General features: G+C 41.1%; 1 protein-coding gene across 4 annotated transcripts in view; it reads right to left on the bottom strand.

The window, feature by feature from the left end:
* Positions 1-18,754, bottom strand: part of LOC118374885 (transmembrane protein 131-like) — a 34,614-nt gene extending 15,860 nt beyond the window's left edge. For 2 of the 4 annotated variants that reach the window (XM_052509096.1, XM_052509098.1), the window contains exons 1-16: positions 18,334-18,750; positions 17,062-17,123; positions 15,791-15,831; positions 8,343-8,411; positions 6,388-6,508; positions 5,395-5,511; positions 3,915-4,118; positions 3,595-3,745; positions 3,088-3,144; positions 2,771-2,941; positions 2,545-2,653; positions 2,228-2,381; positions 1,788-1,958; positions 1,191-1,301; positions 858-992; positions 271-375 (exon numbers count right to left, since the gene is read on the bottom strand). In XM_052509096.1, the coding sequence (XP_052365056.1) occupies positions 271-375; positions 858-992; positions 1,191-1,301; positions 1,788-1,958; positions 2,228-2,381; positions 2,545-2,653; positions 2,771-2,941; positions 3,088-3,144; positions 3,595-3,745; positions 3,915-4,118; positions 5,395-5,511; positions 6,388-6,508; positions 8,343-8,411; positions 15,791-15,831; positions 17,062-17,123; positions 18,334-18,457 (1,902 nt within the window). In that variant the 5' untranslated portion in view covers positions 18,458-18,750. Of the gene's footprint in view, positions 1-270; positions 376-857; positions 993-1,190; positions 1,302-1,787; positions 1,959-2,227; positions 2,382-2,544; positions 2,654-2,770; positions 2,942-3,087; positions 3,145-3,594; positions 3,746-3,914; positions 4,119-5,394; positions 5,512-6,387; positions 6,509-8,342; positions 8,412-15,790; positions 15,832-17,061; positions 17,124-18,333 lie in introns of all 4 variants that reach the window. The other 2 variants (XM_052509097.1, XM_052509099.1) reach the window with 2 other exon arrangements.
* Between the last annotated feature and the right edge of the window lie 1,040 nt (positions 18,755-19,794).

Here is a 19,794-nt window from a genome sequence, read left to right as displayed (position 1 = left end):
TACAGAAGAGGAATGAAGAGCACTGACAATTCTTGAACATCACACAGCAGCAATGAACAAATTGATGCATTTTATGTAATGATTTTCGTTTATGTGTGTGTTTCCTTTATTTAACCAGAGAAGTTACGTTGAGATTGACATCTCCATTTCAAGTGAGCCCTGGCCAAATAGAACAATTTCACAAAAGTAAAACGTATATAGTTGCCGTAGCAACTCAAATAGCAGGACTTAGTGACAGTAGCACTTCAACGGGCCAGTTGACAGGTATACCTGGTAGTCTGTTGTGATGTGGATAGCTCCGTCGTAGGCCCCCTCCAGGTCTTTAGCCACCAGGGTGACCCGGAAGGCAGCGTAGTAGCCCGAGGCTAGGATCACCTGCAGGTGGAACAACAGAGCAGTCAGTCAGCCTCCTGATTTCCATCTACTTTACCTACTGCTCTCAGACACAAGGCCACTTTGTTGGTGTTTCCTAGAAGATGAACACAGCATTCTGTAGTCATCTATACACACCTCCTTTCTACTCCATCTGTACAGGACCATGAGAGTGCTCACATACAAAATATGTAGGGTCGGCAGGTAGCCTAGTGGTTAAGAGGTTGGGCCAGTAACAGAAAGGTTGCTGGATTGGATCACCGACTAAGTGAAAAAAAGTGATTGTCCCACCAAGCTATGTTAAGATGAATGCCTGAGTCACTCTGGATAACACTAAAATGTTTAAAAAATAAACTAATATTTCAAGGAAAAGAAAATGGAGAGAACATATATTTCATAGCAGACTTAAATGACCTCCATTATCTCCAACCAAGTACCTCTAGATTCAGCCAGTCCAGGGACAGTAGTAGTTGTGATGCTGTTACCGTTTTGTGAGGAGAAGCTGAGGCGCTGTGTAGCTCTCTGGTCTTGGTCAGCACCGTGGTTCTGTTGCCTCTCTCGATCTTCAACAGCTCCACACTCAGACTCTCTCCTGTCAGCAGCCATGGCCGGATCACCAGCTGTACGAGTGAGTGAGAAAATGACTCGTCTCCTTTTCCATCACACTAATCCAATCAGTTTTCAAACAAGTTGAGGTGAAGGAGAGATACTAGGTAGCCACCTCTAGTGAAGCATTAGTTACCCATGCATTCAAAAAGAGCTGTACTGCTTTATTATGGGAAGTCTACAGAGCAGAGGGGTGTTGAGGGTGAGCCCACCTCGATGGGGTTGCTGTTGACAACCACAAACAGGATGCTGCTGGTGTCTGTAGCGCTGAGGACACCAAAGTCCAGGAAGTTGTCTTGCAGACTGGGCGGCAGGACAAAGGGCTGTTGAGAGGATGGGAGGAAGAGAAAAATGAGAGTATATTGTTATGATATGGGGGCCAGGTTAGTATTAGGACATGCACCAACACCCCTATCCAGGGAACACTTCCACACACCATTCCTCCAGGGGGTAGTAGGAACCTTGTTCAGCCAGGTTGATAAGCACATCAGGTGATCATCAGTCAGTGTCCCAGCTTGCAAGACGTGAGGCTGCTGTTTGGTTTGGTGGCCATGAGGCCTTTCGTTTTGATTTCACATTTTTCGTTTAGGTATAACTGTTCAGAATTTTCCTTTTTGCACATATTTATGTTTAGTCACCATCTGAACAAATGATAATCTGCCTGGACTGGCAACCAAGAGATCAAGGTCTAGTTATGGGTTTCGTAACAAAATGCATTTGCAGGTGTTTCCCCCACAATGTACTCGAGTGTGTGAAGGATTTAATTTGTGTGTGTACACTATTTCCCCAGTGTGTGCGTGTTGCAGTACCTCCAGGAATCCAGTGTAGGCGCGGACGGGGAGGTGGAACTTGGAGGCGTTGGTGACCAGCAGGATGTTGCTGTCGATGTGATTGGAGGGCCGGACGGGCTGGAAGTGGAGGGAGAAGATGTAACGAGACTCCTGAGGGGGGATCAACACCGGCTCACTGAAGTTCTGCACCTGAGGAGGAGAACACAGGACCGTTCATATATACGCTGCCACCTGACGACACACTCAGAGGACAACAGAGCAGTTCAACACGTTTAATACTTGACAAACCAAAGTCCCCCCAGGGATCAATAAAGTAGCTCGTTTTTATCTTAAGACTTGTTAGTAATTTATTGAAGTTGGTTGTATTTAAGCTGGGTTGGAACAAAAGCCTGCAAGCTTTGAGTTGGCCGACAGCAACAGGCCTCTGGAACACGATACAGTTCATAACAGTTACTCACTAAGAACATGGTCTTGGCTTCATCTGGAAGGGACACGTCATGGATGCGGATGGCAAAGTGGAAGGTGTTGGTGAGGTGGATGGGTTTGACCACTGGCTCTAGCACACTGTCTCTGATGTGGAACAACGTGACCGTATGGTCAAACCCCAAATACCTGTCACACAGATGGAGAGGAGAGTTAGTGGAGACGTTTCAAATGTTCAGAAATTGTGTAATGGTGATTTGTTAAAGTAAAAAAATAATAATACTACTTCTCTTTTCACTGGTTAAATAAACTACTTGTCATTGTTATTGGTCAAGGAAACAGAAAAACCTACCCATCTAGAACCTCAGCTAGGTATGGGATTTCAAGTTTGGAGTAGCTTTTCTCTTTCGCTTTTACTGTTATTTTACCAGAGGACTGGGAAGCTTTTTGAACTTTCGAAGCTGGAAATCAAAAAAACAAAACCGTGTCAAAACAGGTTGGAACAAAAAGGCAGAGGTGCAATATGCAGGAGAAATTCCAGAAGGTATAGGGAGTACTGAGCAATATAGCTCACTTACCATCAAAACTAATACTAGCGACTTTGGTGTATCTATGTTCTCCAGCTTTTAGCGTGACGGCCTTGAAGTCTATTGTGATGGCATCGTTTGACGGCGTCGCTCGAACGCTCATTATTTGCACATCTTTTGCTCCGGAATTGAGAAGATGCAAATTCAACTGCTTTGGTCGATCTGTAAAACATTTAAACAGAAAATACAATAAACAACTAATCAAATCACCCAAGAACCATTTTCAAACGTCCAAATCACTCAAATATTTCACGAAAGCCTGACCCATTGGAGAATGAGGGTATAAACGTGAAGTGAACACAGCACACCTTGTGAGCGTAGCGTTCCAAAGTCCAACATTTCTATTGAGGAGTAGATTCCTGGTGCTGAGGACAAAGACACACAGGATCAGGAGATGTTTCAATCAGCCAGTCACAGATACAAGTATTGAAGTATTACGATTGGAAATGTATGGTGAGGCGTTGCTATTGGAAACATTGTTATTGGAAACGTATGGTGAGGCGTTGCTATTGGAAACATTGTTATTGGAAACGTATGGTGAGGCGTTGCTATTGGAAACATTGTTATTGGAAACGTATGGTGAGGCGTTGCTATTGGAAACATTGTTATTGGAAATGTATGGTGAGGCGTTGCTATTGGAAACATTGTTATTGGAAACGTATGGTGAGGCGTTGCTATTGGAAACATTGTTATTGGAAACGTATGGTGAGGCGTTGCTATTGGAAACATTGTTATTGGAAACGTATGGTGAGGCGTTGCTATTGGAAACATTGTTATTGGAAACGTATGGTGAGGCGTTGCTATTGGAAACGTACCCGAGGTGACCTCCACCTCTACAGGCAGGATGATGAACTCGTCCTGGTTGGAGGCGTTTGTTTTGATTCTGATGAAGGCCGTGTGGTTGTCTGCGTCTCTCGACGAGAAACTGGCTCTCATCACCCCCTTCGTCTCAAACGGGGGAATCTCCTGACAACCACACAGGAAGAAAGAACAGAAAAGACACTATTCAGGGATCAAGTAGTTGCCCAATTAAAAATCCGTTCTGGTCAGGTATTTGTCTCAATTCCAATTCTAATGGTGTAGAAGTAACAGGAAAATAATCTAAAAGCCCCCGACTGTCCTGATCTATACACACCCACAGATGGTGCGTTCCTCCCTGTTGCCCTGTGGGGAGCTCCAGGTGCAGGTCTCCTCCACTAGAGTACATCTCCACTACCTGCAGTGGCTCACTGTGTGGGTTGTGGATGTTTATGAGTGGAGAGAAGCTGCTGTTGACTGGGACTCGGGCCCCGATGAATGGCCGCAGCCTGTAGGGGTTGGGGATGCCCACACCAAACACCTGCAGGGGATAAGACACCAACAACATAAGACTCATGATCTACAGCAGGGACCTACTTGATCTACAACAGGGACCTACAGCAGGGACTAAGACTGAGGAGTCAAGGGAGAAAACCAGCAGAAAATGCAACCCACAAAGGATCCTTATATACAGTGTTCAGAACACACCTCCAGAATACAAACATATTACAGAATTATTATACATAGTGACACATTATATAAAACATACACACCTGACATGTAAACACTCCATGATTAATTATTAGTATAGATATGACATGTGATTCTGTAAACATATGTATTCATACACACCTGACATGTAAACACTCCATGATTAATTATTAGTATAGATATGACATGTGATTCTGTAAACATATGTATTCATACACACCTGACATGTAAACACTCCATGATTAATTATTAGTATAGATATGACATGTGATTCTGTAAACATATGTATTCATACACACCTGACATGTAAACACTCCATGATTAATTATTAGTATAGATATGACATGTGATTCTGTAAACATATGTATTCATACACACCTGACATGTAAACACTCCATGATTAATTATTAGTATAGATATGACATGTGATTCTGTAAACATATGTATTCATACACACCTGACATGTAAACACTCCATGATTAATTATTAGTATAGATATGACATGTGATTCTGTAAACATATGTATTCATACACACCTGACATGTAAACACTCCATGATTAATTATTAGTATAGATATGACATGTGATTCTGTAAACATATGTATTCATACACACCTGACATGTAAACACTCCATGATTAATTATTAGTATAGATATGACATGTGATTCTGTAAACATATGTATTCATACACACCTGATTAATTATTAGTATAGATATGTAAACACTCCATGATTAATTATTAGTATAGATATGACATGTGATTCTGTAAACATATGTATTCATACACACCTGACATGTAAACACTCCATGATTAATTATTAGTATAGATATGACATGTGATTCTGTAAACATATGTATTCATACACACCTGACATGTAAACACTCCATGATTAATTATTAGTATAGATATGACATGTGATTCTGTAAACATATGTATTCATACACACCTGACATGTAAACACTCCATGATTAATTATTAGTATAGATATGACATGTGATTCTGTAAACATATGTATTCATACACACCTGACATGTAAACACTCCATGATTAATTATTAGTATAGATATGACATGTGATTCTGTAAACATATGTATTCATACACACCTGATATGTAAACACTCCATGATGCGAGGTATTAATAAATAAAGTATTCTCTACGTTTCCTACTACTCGAGCGAGGAAGACCACATCAAACGACGTATTCCCCGCTGGTGGAATTATCTACAGGGAGAAGAGAAGGGATGGGATGAATTAACTCGAGAAATAACACGACAATTATCCAATCAAAAGATTGGAATCAAAAGGTCGAGCTACTTTTGGAACTGTAAATGTAACCAACCAATTAAGGTCAGTCTTGGGTGTGATAAAGCAGTAAACATGAAGATTCTTGTCATGATGCGATATCGTTTTAGAATATACTGGATGACAGCCAGACATAAACAAATCGCTTTAACAATAAAAATGTTTAAATACCAGGTGGAAAGAGGGCGTTTTTGCTCCAGCCAACATTCTTCCTTATTTGACTTGATTTTCCTGCTCTACTCTCAGGACTCAAACATGCTGAGCAGCACAGGCACACCATCCACCATCTCCTCTGTTCAGGAGTGCACTGGATTCAGAGCTGTCATGACTTTCACAATTCAGTTAAAAGGCCCAAGATGGCGGAATGTTGACAGTTGAGCACGTGCCTCTTGTTTTTCAAAAAGTACAAAACCAGCACATGATACCCATAACAGCCAGGTCACATGGTCAGACTGACAGGCAGGGGAATCGGAATGGCCGGATAAATGAGCCTCTGTCCACCGACAAACACAGGGCTTATTCTTTCAGCTTTTCAACAAGCCGTGCGTATGCCTGTAGAACAGGAGACATCGGCTGTGTCCCAAACCAAAAGGAAGCTTGCTGCCTACCTGGGCTCCAAAATGACCTATGTAGGTAGCACTTTCCTCAGTAGGTAACTGACATTTAAGATGAAATTGGTAGGCAGCATTTTAAGGTGCCTTGGGATTGTGACACGCCAATTTTGACGTCCTGCCTTAATGCTGCATCTTTGTGGAATGGGACACAGAAATAGGGTTATACTTATTAGCTACTCACCCTGTTTTGAAAGAATGATGCATGAAAATGTGCAGTTGTTGCTGATATAGATATCAAGCTAATTTCCTCTGCACTAGGATTGTGCAAATAAACTTTCTCCATTTTTGGCATTCCAACAGGCCTGGGAACAGGAAGAGAAACAGTGTTGTGAAAGCTGTTGCACATATAGCTGTCAGAAACATATAGGCCTAATGGGGTCAAATGGAGTCTGAAAGAAAATCTGTTTGATTTCCATTTCCTTGTCTCTCCTAACAGATGATGATAAAACGATCATGCTCCAGGAGGGCTCTTCTCTTAACTGTGGAAATACCCAGCAGATAAGAGCACGTTTAAAAAGTATCAATGCCAAGTTGTCAAATGATCTGAGAGGGTGATGCACAGAATGTACATCTCAACAACGTGACAGGAAGAAAATAAACAGAATAGTTGGTCGAATTTGTCCCATTTCACACATGTACAAGTCTATATTATCAAATTGTATTGGTCGCATACACATACTTAGCAGATGTTATTGCGGGTGTAGCGAAATGCTTGTTAAACTAGGGCAGAGCGATATGGCCAAAATATCATATAATGGTATTTTTCACATTTTTGACAGTATATAATGTTTTTGATTAATAAAAGTTCTACATTTGCTTTATGAGTAGTGTGACACCCTACGGTGGCAACACATACATTCTAAATTATTTCAATGGGTCTTTCTCCATTCTGATTGTTTTATACTGTTCAATTCAACTTCAACCTAAAATAATTTCCTGCATTTCCATCAATTTCCGCATTTCCTGGACTCATTTGAGATCATTTCCACACTGCCATGACATGGGCAAAAATACTAGGTCTTATTTTTAACCAAATGTTGTAATTGTGATTTAGATCAAAACACTTAGGTGAACTTCTGGAACCATGGAAATGTTTATTATAATTCTATAGTTAGAATATAAATAATAGTGGGCACTTTGAACACAGTGTTGTTTGACATGGACAAGTTATTGTGACAGGGTAGGAACCAAAGTGATGTTCAGTGTTTCCTAGAGGAACCTATAATCTTTGGCTACATTAAATCTGTATTCATATAGCCAACATATTAATTATTAGCCTATTCCTCTTTGATTTAGAAGATACTGTTGCACAAACAACATGCTGATTTAAGCCTCCACCAGTACTGGTATCAGTCTGTATTAGCTAGCTACGTTTGCTCTGACTCAGTACTTTTATTAGCTGGCTAAGACGATTTAGCTTAAGTTGCTAAGAAAATACAAACTAGCTGTTTGCAGATGTAAGAAACAAACAAATAATGTAATTATAGAATGCTTGTGGATTTATATTCAAATCAAAGTGGCAACATCTTCATCAACATTGTTGCATGTGCTGCGTTGACCATGCAGACTGAACAAAAGTGTCGTGGTCAAGCAACAAATGCACTCCTTGAGTGACAGGGAGTGGGACTAGGTCTGTGTGGAAAGCAGCATGGAGAGAGAGAGGAGAGGGATGACTCAAGTAGAGGAGTAAACTATAAAAATGGACGTCACACACACACACACACAGCGTATCACATTTAACAAACCAAACATTCAAATAGTTATAGAAGGTAACGTAAGAACCCAAACCGGTCCGTGCAAATATACTGGTATATAGTAAAATACAGTCTAATGCCCAGCCCTATGTTAAACACGTGTGAATTGGAAATGTGTTTTTGTTACATATCCCAACTCTCCCGAGACACCCTCGGAGAGTGGGGTGAGACACCCTCGGAGAGTGGGGTCACAGCCAGGGTCTGCCATTATCAACAGCGACCCAGGAGCAATTAGAGTTAAGTCCCTTGCTCAAGGGCACAGACAGATGGTTCACCTTGTTGGCTTGGGTATTCGAACTAGCTACCTTCACGGTTACTGGCCCAACGCTCTAAGCGCTAGGCTACTTGCAGGTGTATCTGTAGGTAGAGGAAGTTAACTCACTGTTCATGGAAGTCCAGCATTGGTGGCTCAAAGCGTATGGGCCTGCTGTTCCCTCTCTGTAAGGGTGAGCTGTGGGAGAGAAAAAGAGGAACCATAGTGAGGAAGAGAAGGGAAACAATTACGGCTGTTCATCCATGCTGCAGTCCTACTTCCTATCGCCCAACATGTAAAAAAAATATACAAAAATGAAAAGTGTTTACACACACACACAAAGCAAATCAGGTTAACATGTAAAAGCTCAGGGCAACCGCCAAAACAAGACAGGAAACCTGCCAAACCTGCTTTGCAAAAACAAGTGATCTACTGCAAGGTTGTTTCCCCTATATCATTTTGACTTACATATTGTAATTTCCCCCAAAAATAGTTTTTGCAAAGGTAATTGAAGTCAGAGATATGCATTAAACAGATGTCATTGCATGTGTATTCAGCTCAGACAAACAAGATCTTTCCATGAGAAACAAGGCACCCAAAAGGGAAACCGCTCCCTGCACACGCCACAGACAGTATATGACTTCACTGAACAACACGTACAAGCCGACAGCACACAGGCAAGTCATAAAAAGGTGTCGCTGTGGATCCATGACCAATGTTATGCAACATCAGGAACTCATTTGCTTCTTAAATTGGATTGCAACAACGAATATATGTTTTAATATTCCACTTGTAGGCCTTGGAATAGTTGTGCAGTCATAGTTGTACATTAGAACTTAGTTGTGCTACTACTGTGGTCTTGTGTGTTCTAAGAGAGTGAGGTGGAAAAGAACTGCACATGCTCTTAATGTCACTATGGGAGATTGACCTTCAGCTGGGTAAATCACACACACCCCTCTGTCTATGTGTGTGTTTACAAAGGAGCTCTACAACCAACCAGACCTCTCTCAGAATGACTCCTCCACTCCTGCATTTTGCAGCGTTTATAACTGTTAGAACACACATTTGCAGGTGGCGAACAATGCAGAGTGTTCAGCTTATATTAATTGTAGATCATATTATTTATAATGTAAACAGATGTAGATTCCCTGTAATTTCCCCCCTACAGCTTCAGAGTACAAACAAAGCCACATCATGCATTGTTTAATGGTCACAATGGGCCACTGACTGACTGAAAAGGGCCACTGACTGACTGAAAAGGGCCACTGACTGACTGAAAAGGGCCACCGTGTAACAGCCAACCAAACACTAAATTCTTGAGGTTTCAAAATGCAAATACATTGCTTATTCTGCGTGGCGTGCATTGGCCAACTTCTGATGTAGACTGAATGTTTTTTAAGCAATGTCAGCAGCTAGATAGATGGGAGGCTTGGCGGTGTTAGTTCGCCGTGGGTGGAGGAGAGGTGCGAAGTTTAGACTATAAAAAAAGGAACAGATGCATCGTCAGTCAGCATCGTGACTAAAAAGCCACAAGCCATTTCCTGTTCCAACTAAGCAACGCAAAAGTCTCTTCTGCATATTATAGAGGTTGTCTAGAGAACTTTAAACCTGCTGAATGCTGGCCAGGGGATAAAGTGAATCTGATAATGAATCTTCTGCATATTGTAGAGAAATGTAAAAGAAACCTAATGATACTGGCTGCTAGCCAGAAGAGGTAGAACCATGATAAAGACACCTATTGCATTATTTATATATATTAACTGGTGTGACACCTAAGAAATGGAAAGACAAAAATAAAAAACGGAGAAAGGCTAATATAAAATTAAACAGAAAACAGATGAACCACGTGTTACTAAATATAATCTTGGCCTCAACACAATGATGACTAGACAATGAATAACTACTATTTACAAGCTGAACACAACTCGTCATTTGGAGAGAAAATACATAAGCCGCAGTGTTATTGCATGCTTTTGTGGTCAATCAGTCCTTGGTGTTGTGGACAGAAACCTCAAGTCAAAGTGAAAGGAAAATTGCCAGGCTTGCATATTTAACTTGCCTAGTTAAATAAAAGTTAACCATGGAGCTCTTTCAACTTAATCGAAACTGATCTGAATAGCCAAAGCAGAACTTTGTTAAATTGCTAAATCTGTAGTGCTGGAAAAGTTGTGTCTTGATAAACCATTTAATATAATAATATAATAATATATGCCATTTAGCAGACGCTTTTATCCAAAGCGACTTACAGTCATGTGTGCATACATTCTACGTATGGGTGGTCCCGGGAATCGAACCCACTACCCTGGCGTTACAAGCGCCATGCTCTACCAACTGAGCTACAGATTTGTGAGATCATCTTCATAGATTAATGACGAAGAGCAAACACAGCATCTCAGCTGTTAGAAACAGTAAACCAGACACTCCGTTGTAATACGGCTGCAGCCGTACCAGACAATAACCACAACACAAGGCTCTTAGCACCGCCTACATCCTCATACACACATGCTGCCCTGGAGTCTGAACATTGACCTTCATTATCAAGTCAGACTTTAAAAAGGCACATGCACACAATAACTAACAGCGTACATTTCCGCTACAAACTCCATTCACCACCTTGCTTTCCATTTGTATTGATCTCTCAATTGAATTCCTTGCTCTTCAAGCAGAGAGACCATTCAGTGCTATTCCATTTCATTTTAGAATTAAATGAATTTCTATACCTTTGTGACATCACTTCCTTCAGCTGGGTTATACCAACTTCCTCCAATCTAAGCACTGGTTTAATCCAACACTTCTAGATAAGAGAGCTATAAAAACGTAATTGCCCTTACAGATGTTTACACAAACAATGGAGAGGAATCAAGTCAACTAAGAGGACAAAGGTGAACAGAGAGGGAGGCGTGAGGGGACTCCATTGGCATTGATATGAGCTGTTGCTATTAGGGTCTATCAGAATGAATACATAAAAATAAAATGTTGGTCCCATGTTTCATGAGCTGAAATAAAAGATCCTAGAAATGTTCCATACGCACAAAAAGCTTATTTCTTTCAAATTGTGTGCACATATTAGTTTACATCCCTGTTAGTGAGCATTTCTCCTTTGCCAAAATATTCCATCCACCTGACGTAGATCAAGAAGCTCATTAAAGAGAATGATCATTACACAGGTGCACCTTGTGCTGGGGACATTAAAAAGGCCACTCTAAAATGTGTAGTGTGTCACACAACACCCCAGACGTCTCAAGTTGTGGGAGCATGCAATTGGCATGCTGACTGCAGGAATGTCCAACAGAGCTGTTGCCAGAGAATTTAATGTTAATTTCTCTACCATAAGCGGCCTCCAACGTCGTTTTGAAGAATTTGGCAGTACGTCCAACAAGCCTCACAACTGCATTCCCAGTCTGGTGAAATCCATATATTTGGTCCAAATGAATTTATTTCAATTGACTATTTCCTTAAATGAACTGTAAGTTAGTAAAATATGAATGTTGTGTATTGTTCCATTGTCATATAATTGGTACATTAACTATCAACATAGGATTAAAAATAGTTATCCAGATTGCATTTTGGCAACATGTGTGTGTGTGTGAGATATATATACACACACACACACACACACACACACACACACACACACACACAGGGGGATTTAGTCAGCCACCAATTGTGCAAGTTCTCCCACTTAAAAAGAAGAGGCCTGTAATTTTCATCATAGGTACACTTCAAAAATGAGAGAAAAAAAATCCAGAAAATCACATTGTAGGATTTTTAATGAATTTATTTGCAAATTATGGTGGAAAATAAGTATTTGGTCAATAACAAAAGCAATGGACATTAGACCGCAATGTCTCTGTGAGACGCAAAGTAGGTTAACGGATGATCTCCGCTAGAGGTCAACCGATTAAAATCGGAATGGCCGATTAATTAGGGCCGATTTCAAGTTTTCATAACAAATCGGAAAACTGTATTTTTGGACACCGATTTGGCAGATAAAAATTGAACTTTTTTACCATTTTAAAACACCTTTATTTCATCTTTATTTAACTGGGCCAGGTCACAATTGTAAATGAGAACTTGTTCTCAACTTGCCTACCTGGTTAAAGGTGAAATAGGCAAGTCAGTTAAGAACACATTCTTATTTTCAATGACGGCCTAGGGACGGTGGGTTAACAGCCTCATTCAGGGGCAGAACGACAGATTTTTACCTTGTCAGCTCGGGGGATTCAATCTTGCAACCTTACAGTTAACTAGTCCAATGCTCTAACCACCTGATTACTTTGCACTCCACGAGGAGACTGCCTGTTACGCAAATGCAGTAAGCCAAGGTAAGTTACTAGCTAGCATTAAACTTATCTTATAAAAAACAACCAATCATAAATCATTAGTTAACTACACATGGTTGATGATATTACTAGTTTTTCCTAGCGTGTCCTGTGTTGCATAAAATTGATGATGTGCGTATAGTTGCTCCAATGTGTACCTAACCATAAACATCAATGCCTAAGTATATATTTTTAAACCTGCATATTTAGCTAAAAGAAATCCAGGTTAGCAGGCAATATTAACCAGGTGAAATTGTGTCACTTCTCTTGCAAAGCAGAGTCAGTGAATATGCAACAGTTTGGGCACCTAATTTGCCAGAATTTTACGTAATTATGACATAACATTGAAGGTTGTGCAATATAACAGGAATATTTAGACTTATGGATGCCAGCCGTTAAGATAAAATACGGAACGGTTCCGTATTTCACAGAAAGAATCAACTTGTTTTCGAGATGATAGTTTCTGGAAACTATCCATATTAATGACCTAAGGCTCGTATTTCTGTGTGTTATTATGTTATAACTAAGTCTATGATTTGATAGAGCAGTCTGACTGAGTGATGGTAGGCAGCAGCAGGCCCGTAAGCATTCATTCAAACAGCACATTTGTGCGTTTTGCCAGCAGCTCTGCTGTTTATGACTTCAAGCCTATCAACTCCCGAGATTAGGCTGGTGTAACCGATGTCAAATGGCTAGCTAATTAGTGGGATGCGCGCTAATAGCGTTTCAAACGTCACTCGCTCTGAGACTTGGAGTGGTTGTTCCCCTTGCCCTGCAAGGGCCGAGGCTTTTGTGGAGCGATGGGTAACGCTGCTTCGAAGTTGGCTGTTGGCGATGTGTTCCTGGTTCGAGCCCAGGTAGGAGCGAGGAGAGGGACGGAAGCTATACTGTTACACTGGCAATACTAAAGTGCCTATAAGAACATCCAATCGTCAAAGGTTAATGAAAAACAAATGGTATAGAGAGAAATAGTCCTATAATTCCTATAACAACTACAACCGAAAACTTCTTACCTTTCATATGTTCTCATGTTCTGAGCAAGGAACTTAAATGTTAGCTTTCTTACATGGCACATATTGCACTCTTACTTTCTTCTCCAACACTTTGTTTTTGCAATATTTCAACCAAATTGAAAATGTTTCATTATTTATTTGAGGCTAAATTATTTGTTATTGATATATTATATTAAGTTAAAATAAGTGTTCATTCAGCATTGTTGTAATTGTCATTATTACAAAAAATAAAAAGGCCAATTAATCGGTAGCGGCTTTTTTGGTCCTCCAATAATCGGTATTGGCGGTAAAAAAAAACATAATCGGCCGATCTCTGCATATGTGGATCCCACCTTGAAGCATGGAGGTGGTGGTGCTTTGTTGGCGACACAGGTTTATTTAAAATTCAAGGCACACTTAACCAGCATGTCTCCCACAGCATTCTGCAGTGATACGACATCCCATCTGCTTTGCGCTTAGTGGGCCTATCATTTGTTTTTCAACAGGACAATGACCTAAAACACACCTCCAGGCTGTATAAGGGCTATTTGACCATGGAGAGCGATGGTGCTGCATCAAATGACCTGGCCTCCACAATCACCCGATCTCAACCCAAATGAGTACTGCAGAGTGAAAGAAAAGCAGCAAACAAGTGCTCAGCATATGTGGGAACGCCTTCAAGACTGTTGAAAAAACATTCCAGGTGAAACTGGTTGAGAGAATGCCAAGAGTGTGCAAAGCTGTCATCAAGGCAAAGGGTGGCTACTTTGAAGAATGTCAAATATATTTAGATGATTTTCACACTTTTTTTGGTTACTACATGATTTCACATGTTATTTCATAGTTTTGACATTCTCTATTATTCTACAAAATAGTAAATACTGAGAGGAGATCCCTCTGTGAAACTTACTAAAACTCACATGATCCCATCCACCATAATAGTCTCTGTTAGTTTCAGAGAGAGTGAAAAAGGTGGAGCGAGACACTTTCAGACCAAATAGATTATTTTGAAGGAGCCACTAAAGCCCTGGAGAGAAGCACTCAAATATCCTAACCAAGGCCTGTGCTTCAGCTATTTTTACACTAATAGATTTTTACACCGAAACAGACCTAGGGCACACACAACGTAATGGGAAAAGAAACCCTGCTGATGTTGACAATCGCCCCGATGACGTGCTGCACTGTGGCGTTCCACCCCATCCATGTTTTCTGATGTGGTTCTCATGATGTTCTGACCGACTTATTATGTCACGACACATGTACTGCCGCCTGATGGGCGTGGGCCGCCTGATGGGCGTGGGCCGCCTGATGGGCGTGGGCCGCCTGATGGGCGTGTGCCGCCTGATGGGCGTGTGCCGCCGGTGTGGAGTGCACTGTGCAGATTGAGTTACTTTGTGACCCTAGCACAGAAACACACCGATTGCCAAACAATCCCTGGAAAGCCTGTTTAGTTCACCTGTGTGTGTGTTTACTTAAGGAAAGAGACAGGCCTCTGATCTGGAGGAACCTCATTGGCTGAGGGTGACGGTTAACCTGGCCTGAGGAATGTAAGGCAGGACACACACTGATTATTCAAGAGGATTAACATGTTTCAGACCGGTTCTTCTAAATGCCACCAAGGTTAAGTGTAGCGAACTGCCACCTAGTTTGGCTGAAAGCTTCACAACCGATGTCTAAAAGGGGTAACGTATTCACTGGGTGAGACTTTATGGAATCCACTTCTCGCTATTAACGATGATGTCTGTCCACATGCTATGTAAACCCAGTCCCCTCCCAATGTGATCCTAACACTGCCTTGATGCAGCGGGGCTCTAATTGAACCTCCTGAAAACTCTTAACATCCCTCCACTGTCTCCATAGTGACTAGGACACACACAGACCCACACCCTCCCGTTGTCTACCTCCAGTGAAACCCAGCAGCCAGTCGACCAGCTCCACCTCCCAGCAGCCAGCTAACCAGCCCCACCTCCAAGAGCATGACTATGTTGATGGAAATGAGAACAGGTGTGGCAAATGGAGGATCAGTCTCCTACGAAGCAAAGCCGCTACATATGGAACTGGCTAGCAGCCATAGATAAGCTGAGTAGAGATGTGATGCTAATGCCAGGGTTTACCCTCCTATTTCGAGTCTATCTAGGTGCGACTGGTGTTACATAAGGACGTTTAATTAATTAATTGTTTACAGTCATTGTGGCCTGAAACAACAAATACAGTTCTCTCAGAGTCATAGGTGCATTCAAAGATAAATTATTTTTTTAAATACCTTTTTTGATGATATGAACCCAGGTGAAGGTCAGGCTCTATCTGTAAAACAAAGAAAAATCCATGTGAAGTAACCATTAGATGAGCAGCAGGCGATCATCATAGCTCTAGTCTGACATGACTCAAAACGTAGGAACAAAAAGAAAGTTATCCCACCCCTAATGATATCATCAGAACAAACAAACCAGGTCTAGATGCAGAAAGTCATAGGCAAATAAGTAAGACGTGCTGGTGCATGCAAATGTGAGCAGTTCTGACATGATGATGTCGTTTTATTTTATAACAGCAGTCAAACGGATGTGTTTCCACCACAAAGGTGGAACACCCATCAATTGAACCCAACACTGGTGCCCAATTTGCATTGGATTCAGAATGTGCTGTATTAACTCTATTCACCTCACTGCTAATTGAAAAATCATATTTTGCACTACAGTGATTCAAGCATCAAAACCAGCAAAAGCTTAACGTCTCTGACTATGTACCTCCTTCAATCAAACCGGCCTTGGCCATATTTACGCAGCTATTTACACAACTACTGCCCTTGTTCATCTAAGACCATTTAACATGTGAAGTGGTGGCAGTCTACCTGTTGTTTCTTACCGTTCCCTCAACTTTTTGCAATTCTAGGCCTATTTGATCATAGCTAAAGAGGGGATGTTTATATACTATGCAAACACTCCACAGGGGGTTTAAATTAGTTGAGCCCTCAACTGATCTGTTAAGGCCAATCAGCACAGGCAGGCGAGGTGCGCAGGTGAACAGTGGTGGAGAGAGGAGGGGTGACTGACTTTCAGAGCAGTGACATGTGGGATGGACAGTGTGCTGACCCCGCCGGGCCAACCAGAGCTCGCTAGCCTCTATAACAGTGACATGTTTGTAAACTATTATATCTGGGTGCTAAATGACTTAAATGTAAATGTATCACTGTCAATAATGTCCTTTTGGATATCTCACAGAAGTCCTCTCTGTCATTTGTCTCGTCTGAAACAGTGAACAGCACACGACCAAGAAACCTGATAAAGGCTAACCACAGACTACCGGGGTAAAAATACATATAGCAGAGAAAGTGAAATTTACAGCTTTGAGAAGATACTGATCTCATGTTAATTTTTACAGCAATTATACTTGATTTCACAGGCTGCTATTCACCTCGTGTTTACTGAGTAACTACATAGTAGTGTGATAGTGTGTTCAGCTGTGCATGTTGTATAGGGAGGGTCATGTGCCTTTCTGTGGTCGCTAGGATGGGAGTGTAAGGAAACAATGTCTTACCTGCAAGAGGCCTCCCTCACCAAAGTGAAGTACCTCTAAGATTGTGTCTGATTGGATGAATGCTGTGGAGACACAATTTGTCAACAGTTATTAAAAGACCCCTCCATAATTACATTCTGCAGAAAGTGGCAGAGTTGACTTGCCAACTGTAAACAGAGCAGAAAACCGATGAAAATATCCATGTCTCTGCTATTGGTAGGGTGTGTTAAGTGTGCATATAGGTCCCCATTTTCAGTACATTCCTTAAACATGTCATGATTATGTTCAGCAATGCAGGAAACAGCCATACTTTAGACAGGAAGCATTTCAACTGTGGCATTTAAACTCAACCCACCACTGCTTCACACATTGAAACTGCTGGTGGAAAAAGTTCTCCTTTTCACCCTAGCCATAGGCTACATTTGTATTTGTCAAAGTTACAGTTAATTGGATATGGGAAGGTGTACTAGCAAACGAATGCTTCCCTAAACAACTGTAGCCATCTAGCTAGCTACTGTGTTGTTGAATCCCAGTGAGGAATGGGCTTAATTCTGACTGTATGAAACATAACGTTACGAGGATAGCTTGTTAGCAAAGCAAACCAATAAGAAAAAAACGCAAACCTGGTAAATGAGCACACCTATGATGAGTGTGCATTTCGTTGCACTGTACTCCAGTCCATGATGTATATAATGTGTAGCTTATATGTAAATGACAAATAAATGAACTTGAACTTGTCGGTCTTGACAAACTAAAAATACCACTTATTTCCTGGTTTAAAAGAACAGCTAAACCAGTGTGACAAGCACTAAAGTTAGCTAGTGAAGGTTGATCACAAGTTACCCAGGACTAGTGATAGATATCCAAAATGATTACGTTAGCTACCTAAGTTCAGGATATTTAGTGAAACATGACTGGAACTGGCAAAACAATTGAGCTAGCTATGTTAGTTAGCGAACGGTACAGCTTGAAATCTCAAGGGCCACTTTAGCTAGCTTGGCTAACGACGTTACCAACACGTTAAAGAAGCGACTGGACTGGTTAGGAATGTGTGAATATTAGCTAGCTAGTTTGGTCATAACGCAACCAAGTATTACATTTAGCTATTGAGCCATGTCCTTTACTAAGCCAGTCCAAATACAAGCCGACACCCCCTCAATCACTGGACACCTTGGCTCTAGTCTTGAACACAGGCTAACGTTAGGTCGTTAACGGTAGCTAAGCTTGCTAGCTAGCAATAGTACACTTGCTGGCTAAATGTAGCGGAAAAAAATGACAACTAAAAATACAAACCTTGTTTATTTGCCTGAGCTATATGAAAAAGTGCAAAAAATAAAACCCGAAGATATCCGAAACAAGACGTTTTTCCCCTCACTGGCAAGTGGAGGAAACTCGGTGTTCTTTCTGCTTGCGCCATTCTTCTGCTCTGACTGCATCACTATGACCGTGTGCTCCGAGCTATAAACATTGAGCGCAAGAACTGGCAAGCAGTGACACGAGGAAACTTTGTGGACACTGTGAACGGTGCAGTTGGCACTTGGCAACAGCACAAGAGCAAGTACTTTGGTCTTTGCCCCTCGACCTTCTCACACGTTTTAGTGTTTTTACATCCTTAATTTATATTTTCTATTTCAAATGCAACAGACATAAAAGTTATGTTCCATGTTCATACATATTTTTTTATCTGTTCCATGTTCATACATATTTTTTATCAGCAGTTCCAGCCTTCATAGATTTCTCTCTTTTGTTATTATAGCAGTTTAACGTTTAGTTAAGACTAGACAGGCACTATGTATAACGTGTCTTTATTCTCTTAGCAGCCACCATCTCTATCAGTTCACATGACAGACAGGAATTTAAAGACACGGGTCAGGCATTACTAATCAATTATGAATATCTGATTATCATCCTTATGCTTTGCTTTTCATTAAATTGTTGGGTGAAGATCAAGTGGAATAATACATGTAAACTCCAGAGGGCAGCAATGCTACATCATTTCCCAATCAAATTTCAATATGCCAAAATAAAATTAGCGAGAATGGGGGAAAACACACTCACAACATATTTGTATGACCCAAATGACACCATAAGCCAATGACACCATCAAATCCAAGTTATAATGTATGACAGACTTTAATACACTAAAGTAAATGTACCTCATATCATTTGTGAATCCTTCCCTGAGTTTATTTGAAGGGAGCAACAATCAGCATGCAGACATTCAATTTGTTTTGCTGACATATGGCCAATTGTTTTCCGTGCAAGGTCCATATGCCCTAGTGCTGGGTCCTAGGGGAGATAATACAGGCCCCCCAGGACACAAAGGTGTTCCTCTAGCTTGACAACTGCACAGTTAGTAGGGCAGATCAGGGACCCAGTGGTGTGATTGGAGTGAAGCGAAAGATGGTTAAGCAATTAGAAATGCACATGGGTTTAGCAATTATTGTTGCGTTTACCCACAACACAATAGAATAAACAACTGCCTGGAGTCCAGTGGAAGTAGCTGAAGGGAGGACGGCTCATGACACTGGTTGGAATTGAGTGACTGGTTTGATACCATTCCATTCCAGCCATTATGCTCCATTCCAGCTATTATTATGAGCCGTCGTCCTCTCAGCAGCCTCCACTGCTGGAGACATACAGGATGGTGATGGGTTAGGCTTTACAGCACAGGGCAAGTAGATAACAGATTATGTAGATAACAGACTATGAATTTGATTGATCCTCAGTGGAAAAAAGCTCAAATGTTTTGTT

Source organism: Oncorhynchus keta, unplaced genomic scaffold (assembly GCF_023373465.1).
Source record: "Oncorhynchus keta strain PuntledgeMale-10-30-2019 unplaced genomic scaffold, Oket_V2 Un_contig_3981_pilon_pilon, whole genome shotgun sequence".
Taxonomy (NCBI): Eukaryota; Metazoa; Chordata; class Actinopteri; order Salmoniformes; family Salmonidae; genus Oncorhynchus; species Oncorhynchus keta.
The sequence above is the reverse complement of the archived record's forward strand: the minus strand, read 5'-3'. Positions and strand labels throughout refer to the sequence as shown.